Here is a 9,128-nt window from a genome sequence, read left to right on the forward strand (position 1 = left end):
TATCCCTGGTGTGGCAATCTTTGCTTTGCTTCCCCCTCCCCCATAACTGTATTGAGAGATTTTAATAGATGATTAATAAAATTATCTGGAAAATTCTCATAATACTCAGCTTTAAAGTCATCTGGGCCTCAGCCAGGAGTTTTGCTGCCCCTTTGTCTTTTAATCAACTGAGTTAATTCTGCTATTGTAATTAGGTTTTTAAGAATTTTTCTTTCATCAAAAAAGATTTTAGGTAAAACATTTTCGTTACACAGAATATTCATTATTTCATAATTGATATCAAAAAGTACTGCTTCGTCAAATCTGCATTAATTCCAGCACAAAATAAATGAAGTCCAGTTTTGCTATTAAAAAACTTGGGTTCTTTTCTCTTGTAATTGTCATATCTAGTAATTTTATTCAGTAGGATGGTGTTCCAGTTCCTTCTCAACCACTCATTGGTTAATGACTCATAACATTTTGTTGTATCATTAAATGTACAATACAAATTTTCAAAAGCACACGCCTGAAAACCAACCGATGCAACATTGGTCCATGATTGTCAAAGATTGACTTCTACCATTTTTTCTTCTTATTTCTGAAATCACACATCATGGTCTAAATCTGAATGCACTTTTAACTTCTGATGAACTCTGAAAAAATCACACTACTGCAGGTGTTCTAAAGGAAGGGATAGGTGTCTCGTGGACTTTTGAAATTAAATTTGCTTGGACTGCCGTGCTAAAACTATTGATAATTAACATCTTTTGGGTTGAGTTTTAAAGACATCTGGGGATTTCAAAGCTCATCTTTCACCTTTAATCCCTAGATACTTCCTCAGAGACTGCTGAATCTCAGAATTCCTCAGGCTGTAAATGAAGGGGTTCAGCATGGGAGTCACAACTGTGTAGGCCACAGACATCACTCGGAGCTTGGAGCCAGAGTAGGTGGAGGACGGGCGGACATACACAGCTATAACAGTTCCAAAGAACAAAACGACTGTGGTGAGGTGAGCGCTGCAGGTAGAAAAGGCCTTTCGCTTCCCAGCAGCTGATGGGATTTTGAGAACCTTGGAGAAAATGAGGATGTAGGACAGAAGAGTGACCATGAAAGGTCCCACCATGGTCACAGTGCCCTCAGTGAGGGTCGTCATCTGGATTGCTGAGGTGTCTGAGCAGGAGAGCTTGATCAAGGCATGGAGGTCACAGAAGAAATGGGGGATCTCCCCAGAGGCACAGAAGGAAAGGAAAGACATCATCAGGGTGTAGAGCAACGAGTGGAGAAAGCCTAGGACCCAACAGCCTGTAGCCAACAAGAGGCAGTGTTTTGCGTTCATCAGCACAGCATAGCGAAGTGGGTGGCAAATGGCTACAAAGCGATCATAAGCCATGGAGGCCAGGAGAAAACTTTCAGTGTTTCCAAATCCCAGGAAGAAAAACATCTGTGTCAGGCACCCTCGATAGGAGATGTGCTTGGTATGAGTCAATAGGTTCTGCAGCATCTTAGGGACAGTGGTGGAGGAAAACCCCATATCGGCTAGTGAGAGATGACTGAGGAAGAAATACATGGGGGAGCAGGAGAGCCGGACATCGTGGTAGAAGAGCAGGACAATCACTGAGTTGCCCAGTAGAGTCAGCAGGTACATGAAGAGGAAGCCAGGGATGAGGAGACACTCATATCTTGACTGGTTGGAGACAAGACCCTGCAGGATGAATCCATCAGGATATGTCATGTTGCCCTGAGGCTGAGAAAGAGTGGGGGAAACAGAACTGACGGCATGTTCCCATTGTACACTTGATAGTAACAAGAATACAAGAGGACACTCCACAGAAGGAATGACCCCTTTCCCCATGCTTCCAATGCCAGCAGTGGTGAGGAGGCAGGTGAGTTCCCCTGGTGTGTTTGCATCTCCCAACTGCAAAAGCCTGGGGGCAAGAAATGTAAAATAATTTGAGCAGTGGAAGAGGACTGGAAGAAATTCAAGGACTACCTACAAAAACACTGTAAATTATATGAGTGCTAAGAAGGATGAGGGATTTGAAAATAACAGGGCACCAAAAATTTGGTGAAAAGACTGGGAAAATGAGTGAATTTTAGGAGAAAAATAAATTTTGAATAAATATTATGGTAAGATCAGATATTTAAGACCTAGATAAATATTCAAAGTTAGGGACAAAACATTGGAAAAGTGTATAATAAGAATGGAAATAAGGTGACAAATTGCTGGTTAAAGTTTTATAAATTTGGAAAGTAGGAGCGAGAGACGTGAGGAAGTCCAAAAAATGAAGAAAAGTTGGTTATTGTACGATGCTAAATTTTATGTTTGTTTTTCTTTTTCGGTTTGTTCTTTGATATGATGTTTTTTTCTTTTCTATTGCTATAAAAAAAACTCTTAATAAAAAATTTCTTAAAAAAAAAAAAAGAAATGTAAAATAATTTGTGTTTTCCTCTCTCAATTTTTCTGGGGAACACACCTAAATCCGGAAGTAGGATTTGAGTAAGAGGTTCTCCTAGTCCCAATTATGAAAAAGGCATATATTTATCAAATGGCACACTTGTAGGTCACACCAAAGATGGTAGTGTGCATGGGAGATCACACTCGGTATGTGCAGAATAGCAGGAAATGTGGTGATGGGGCCCTTCAGTGATTCTGGGGCCCAGAATCATTGATACTAGGGCCCGTCTATAGATTCTGGGGGCCAGAAAATGTCTAGCCTTGCCCACTGCTGGTGCTGGTCACTTCTGAAGTTGCGTTGGGGGGAAACTGGTAGAAAACAGGTGGGGCCAGGATGGCTAATAAACAGGTATGATGGGGTTTGTAGTATAAGAGCATCTGGAGAACCACAGGCTAAGCAAAGTGGGTTTGGGGGGTTACTTTTTACCACAAATGGACCACACAGGTAAGGCAAGCAGAGGCTTCCCCCCCCCCATTTTCTCTCACCGTGCACTCCATTGCATGCAGCACTTTTTGACCCCGTCCTGCAGCAATTTCTGGGATTGGGTCAGGCTGGGAGGGTTGGGACTTGGGAGTCTGCAGCAAAGGAATGTATGGGGGTGGAGGAGATCCTAAGCAACCCTGTTGAGGGCAAGCGTCAGCCTCCTTCCTATTTTAGATGTGAATGGGGAGTGGGAATATGAGAATAGCAAGAACGGCTTCCGCCATCCGTCTCAGGTAAGCGATTCAGAGCTTTCCCATATTCCAAGAAAACATTAAAATACAATAGTCTGTTAAACATTAAAAGCTTCCCTAAAGAGGGCTGCCTTCAGATGTCTTCTAAAAGTCTGGGAGCTGTTTATCTCTTTGACATCTGGTGGGAGGGTGTTCCACAGGGTGGGTGCCACTACCAAGAAGGCCCTCTGCCTGGCTCCCTGTAACTTGGCTTCTCGCAGCGGGGGAACCACCAGAAGGCCCTCGGCGCTGGACCTCAGTGTCCAGGCAGAACAATGGGGGTGGAGACGCTCCTTCAGGTCTACTGGACCTGAGTAATAATATTTTACACAAGCAGTTCTATGCAGCTGTTTCTTTAGTAGCCAGCCAATTTAATGATTGGTTTTAATGGCTTTTTTAAAGATTTCACATTACTGAGGACTTCCCTGATTATTCTACGAGAGGAAGGTATATAAATATTTTAAGCAGACAAACAATTTTTCAGTTGAAGTTAAAGTGTTTCAAAAATCAGAATTATTAATTATTTATGCTTATTAGAATTAATTAATCATGCTTGATTTGCTTTTGTACTAATTGCTTGCTTCTAAGTATATTTTTTCTAAAGCACAGGACAGTCAGAGAGGGAATGAAATGCAGGCTATGTGTAATCAGATAATACCAAGAACAGAGCTGGCAGAACCAGCTAGCAGAACAAGGGTTTGCAACAAATTTGGCTGGCAGAGAGGAATTGGCAGTGCAGTGCAGGATAGATAACATGGCAAATACTCCTTTGTTTAACACTGTTTCTCTGGAATGCATTTTTTATATATAAACTGTGATTTCTTTCTGTACCACGCAGACCCTTTTTCTGACCTGAGAAGTCAGTGGTCTGTCCCTTCTTTGGGTAAAGGTAAAGGGACCCCTGACCATTAGGTCCAGTCGTGGCCGACTCTGGGGTTGCGGCGCTCATCCTGCTTTATTGGCCGAGGGAGCCGGTGTACAGCTTCCAGGTCATGTGGCCGGCAGGACTAAGCCACTTCTGTCAAACCAGAGCAGTGCACGGAAACGCCGTTTACCTTCCCGCCGGAGCGGTACCTATTTATCTACTTGCACTTTGTTGTGCTTTTGAATTGCTAGGTTGGCAGGAGCAGGGACCGAGCAACGGGAGCTCACCCTATCGCCGGGATTTGAACCGCCGACCTTCTTATCAGCAAGTCCTAGGCTCTGTGGTTTAACCCACAGCGCCACCCGCGTCCCTTCTTTATTCAGCTGAATAAACCTGAGTTCTGCCTCGAAGAAGTCTGACTCCCTTTCCTTGAGTGGAAAATCTGGGACACCTATCCAAGGGAAGAACAGCATAGATTTCTGCAACAAAGGATTTATAGTGTGATCCTAATCTCCCAAATATACCAGCTGGGAGAGTTTAGAGTGTGGGGTGAAATCTCCCTTGATCCTGGCCACCTTCACTTGCAGAGGAGATCTGCTGGTGGATGCAACCCCTGACATAGCTGCCTCCTTAGGTTTGTTCTGCAATGAAACATTTTGGGGAGGTTAAGATAATGGGACTCACCAGGGCAGGAGACGTTGACATGGTCAAACAAGTAGTTCCATCACATCCTGATGTTGTGATCTGTGCAAAGAACAGAGATTTTGTTGGGGGGGGGGACTAGGTTGAGGCAAACCGTTGACAGTGGCAAGAAGGGAGGATTCCTTTGCTGGCTGTGATTTTTGATGCCTTAATTTATAGTGAATCGCCGTGAGAGACCCCTGGGTATAGGGTGGTATATAAATTCAATAATAGTAGTAGTAATAATAATAATAATAATAATAATGGAAACCTGGTAACTTTTAAAAACTAACCATTTCAGAGGCTTCATAAGTGAGGAGATGATATTCCCAACTGAGAGAAACATCCCTAAGTTAATATATTCAATGTCTATTGCAAGAAGTGATCATTTCGTGGCAAGATCACCCTGTTGGTTTCCCTGCTCTCATGAATCAGTGGCTGCAGCATGTCTTTCTCCTCCTTAGTTCTCTGGTCAGCAGACTCCTTTTACCCTCTCGAGTCCCAGGTGGATTAGAACATGACCAGAGCCCTGCTGGATCAAGCCAAAGCTCTTTCGAGTCCAGCATCCTGTTCTTAAAACATCCTATCAGATGGCTGGGGGAAGACAACAAAGAGCAGGCTCTGAATGTAACTGCACTCTCCCCACCAGTAATCTCTGGCAACTGGTATCCAGAGATACATGACTGGTATTCTGAGCAAGACCATTAATCCATCTGGTTCAGTATTGTCTACACTGACTGGGTGCAGCTTTCCAGAGTTCAAAACAGAGAATTTCCCCAGTCCTACCTAGAGATGCTGGGGACTGAACCTGGGATCTTCTGCATGCAAATGAGATGTTCCACCACTGAGCTATTGCCCTTCCCTTAGTTGTGTGAACCTGTTGCTATTTCAATAGTGTGGGAGGTTTTCTCCAGAGGCAGCAGCAGGTGCCAGCTGGGTGCATGTGAGGCTTGTTAATCAAACCACTTCTCCCCTCTAGAGAGCTGTACTTTCTTAGATAAACTCAAGAGAGGGCCCAGACATAGCTGTCAACTTACAGATTTGAAAATAAGGGATCAGCAGCCAAAATAAGGGGTTTTGCTTAGCTTATACATAAATCTGCCACTGATGGAGCCATGCTGCTTTTGCTGCGACTGACTGTGTTTTGCAGGGAGTTGGACTAGATGATCCTAAGGGTCTACAACTCCAACCAAAGAAGATTTGCAGACAAAACTGATGAACGACTTCGAGATGGCAAAGCTTAAAGGCAGAATTAGAAACCAGGAAGAGGACCTCTTTAATAAAGAATGGGGAAAGTTTATAATTTAGTTGAAAAGCTATTGTAAAGAGTTTCATACATTGGTTGGATTGACAGAAAACTTGTAGTAAAAATTTGAACTATGGATGGACAAATGATTTATAAAAATAGAGTTATGAAAGGGATGCAGAGGGGGAAATCACTACATTAAGATGCTGCACAGGTTGGAGGGTATGCTAAGCAGCACATCGGGGCTGCCGTCATCCTGGAGCGAGGAGTTCCATCGGCCCTTCCCTGCCCGAGAGAGAGGGAGGGAGGGAGGGAGGGAGACTCTTGCCCATGCTGCCCACGAGCCCGGCATGAGGCGGTTACGGCACTGCAGCAGTCGCTGAAGCGCCGCCCTTCTGCGTCCCTCCCCATCCCCTCCTCTTCCTCCTCCCTCAGGCCGCCTCCTCAGCCACCGCCTCCGCCTCCGGCTTCCCCTGGCAGCACAGCGGAAGTGTCGCAAGAGAGGGGCTGCCTGCCAGCCACCCGCCACCCGTCTCCTCACAACACACCCCGAGGGGGGAAAGGGAGAGACGGAGACGTGGCAGCTCGTGCCCGCGCTCTCTCGAGGCGGAGGACCCTGAGCCGCTGCTTCCCTCCCGAGCCAGGCGAGCATGAAACCCGGGAAATTTAAGGGACATCATCAATCCGGGACAGCAGTGGGAAACGGCGCTGGGATAAGGGAGTTTCCCGCCAAATAAGGGGCGGTTGACAGCTACGGGCCCAGATCAGAAGGTTTGTAATCACCAGTGATGCAATTTTGCATGCACTGGTGATAGGATACAAAGATGCTTTGCATGGAACCTCCTCTCTCAGGGCAGCCTCTGAGCTATTGCTGAAGGCAGCCCCCCACCCCAATTTATGTAACTGCTATTAATTTGAACAATCCTATCTTCATTGTGGCCTTTCCTAGCCTATTCACATGCAACAAGTGCTCAAGGTTGCTGGCTTATGGGAATTTCCTGGAACATTAACACCAGCTTTTCCTTTACTTAGTTCCAAGGTGAATTTTTTAAAACCACGTTATTTAGTCCTCCCACATTGACTGACATATAGTCTGATTCAGCTCGAGTTGTCAGATCCTGTGTGTTGTAGTTGCTAGTGTTGAACGAGAAGCTGGGAGAGCAGACAACAGAACACACATGGCCAAAAAACAGATAGTCAAACACAGTTACAGCTTTAAGCCAACACAAGGGCAGTAACAGCTTGTTCCTTTCAAGCAGGTTTTCAAGCCACCTGGATCTCTTCAGGCATTGCGCCTCTTCCTTCTTGCGCACTCCCAGTCACTGTTCTGTATCCAAGATGCTGACCCCATCCTTGGCATGCCCAAGATGAGCTTCCAACACGTTTAAGCCTAGATGTAAGCCTAGGAATTCTAATCTAGGAATTAGAAAGGAGCTGAGGCTTACAGCCATACCCCCACCCCAAATTCATAACAATATATTTATTCTGAGACCATCTGGTTAATGTGAGTGTTCCATAATGTTACCTGATCCAACGGGGGTCATAAGAAGTGTCCGTTGATGTTAATATGTTATAAATGACCACTGTGCTATGTCAAATTTGTATTTCTTCTTCTTCTTCTTCTTCTTCTTCTTCTTCTTCTTCTTCTTCTTCTTCTTCTTCTTCTTCTTCTTCTTCTTCTTCTCCCCTAACCACTTAGTTGTGATATATTCTGAAAGTGCTACATACTGTATTCTAACATGCCAAACCTTCACGATGAATCCTTTAGATCAGGGGTGGGCAACCTAAGGCCCAGGGGCCGGATCCAGCCCAATCACCTTCTCAATCCGGCCCATGGACGGTCCAGGAATCAGCCTGTTTTTATATGAGTAGAATGTGTCCTTTTATTTAAAATGCATCCCTGGGTTATTTGTGGGGCCTGCCTGGTGTTTTTACATGAGTAGAATGTGTGCTTTTATTTAAAATGCATCTCTGGGTTATTTGTGGGGAATAGGAATTTGTTCTCCCCCCCCCCCCAAAAAAAAAAAAAGTTCGGCCCACCACATGGTCTGAGGAACGGTGGACTAGCCTACGGCTGAAAAAGATTGCTGACCCCTGCTTTAGATAGGGCACGTTAAAAACCATGTCTGAAGCACATTGTGTTTGAAGAGCATGCTCTCCTTTCTTTTTGAAATGCGATCGTAATAGCCAATGAATTTATTTATTTTTAGGGTTAAAGGATTTGTGCCTTTGGCACCACCAGGGGAGATTCCACTTCCATGGGCTGTGATTTGAATGAAGAGTAATAATAATAATAATAATTTATTATTTGTACCCCGCCCATCTGGCTGGGTTTCCCCAGCCACTCTGGGCGGCTTCCAGCAGAGATGAAAAATACACTAATATGTCACATATTAAAAACTTCCCTGAACAGGGCTGCCTTCAGATGTCTTCTGAATGTCAGGTAGTTGTTTATCGCTTTGACATCTGATGGGAGGGCATTCCACAGGGCGGGCGCCACTACCGAGAAGGCCCTCTGCCTGGTTCCCTGTAACTTGGCCTCTCGCAGTGAGGGAACCGCCAGAAGGCCCTCGGAGCTGGACCTCAGTGTCCGGGCAGAACGATGGGGGAGGAGACGCTCCTTCAGATATACTGGACCCAGGCCATTTAGGGCTTTAAAGGTCAGCACCAACACTTTGAATTGTGCTCGGAAACGTACTGGGAGCCAATGTAGGTCTTTCAAGACCGGTGTTATATGGTCTCGGCGGCCGCTCCCAGTCACCAGTCTAGCTGCCGCATTCTGGATCCTGGGGAGAGAGAGATCCTGGGGAGATCCTTTAGAAGACTCACATAGAAACAGTCACTGTGCTCCGAAGCCCAAATTGAGTATTTATGAAGTGTACAAAGGGCTACTCTGATTTTCTCTCTCTCGCTTTTAACACTGGGAAGCTCCCTGGATATTGACTTCAAAGGGTGGGATCTTTGCTACTCAGGATGAATGCTTTTTAAAAAATGAGAACAGCCATAATTTAGTATGTAGAGCAGACTAGCAATGATGAACACCCCTGATACCTTCATATTCATCCCAATTTCTTCCCTTCCTGATTTGATAGCTATGTAGCTTATTCTTTATATATATCTGTTCATTATAAATGACACAGCTGCTAAATGAGCACCTTTTTTACTTGATTTATAATATTGCCTTATTC

At 44.9% G+C, this 9,128-nt stretch overlaps 1 protein-coding gene across 1 annotated transcript; it reads right to left on the bottom strand.

Annotated features, from left to right (window-relative positions):
• Window positions 1-587: 587 nt before the first annotated feature.
• LOC310834476 (olfactory receptor 1L4-like) lies at window positions 588-4,754 on the bottom strand. The gene is made up of 2 exons (XM_083717962.1): window positions 4,698-4,754; window positions 588-1,723 (listed from the first exon to the last, which is right to left on the bottom strand). The coding sequence occupies exons 1-2, from the start codon at window positions 4,716-4,718 to the stop codon at window positions 785-787; spliced, it is 960 nt and encodes a 319-aa protein (XP_083574088.1). The 5' UTR covers window positions 4,719-4,754; the 3' UTR covers window positions 588-784.
• Window positions 4,755-9,128: the final 4,374 nt, after the last annotated feature.

This window comes from Podarcis gaigeae, assembly GCF_964106915.1.
Source record: "Podarcis gaigeae genome assembly, chromosome: 17".
Classification (NCBI taxonomy): Eukaryota; Metazoa; Chordata; class Lepidosauria; order Squamata; family Lacertidae; genus Podarcis; species Podarcis gaigeae.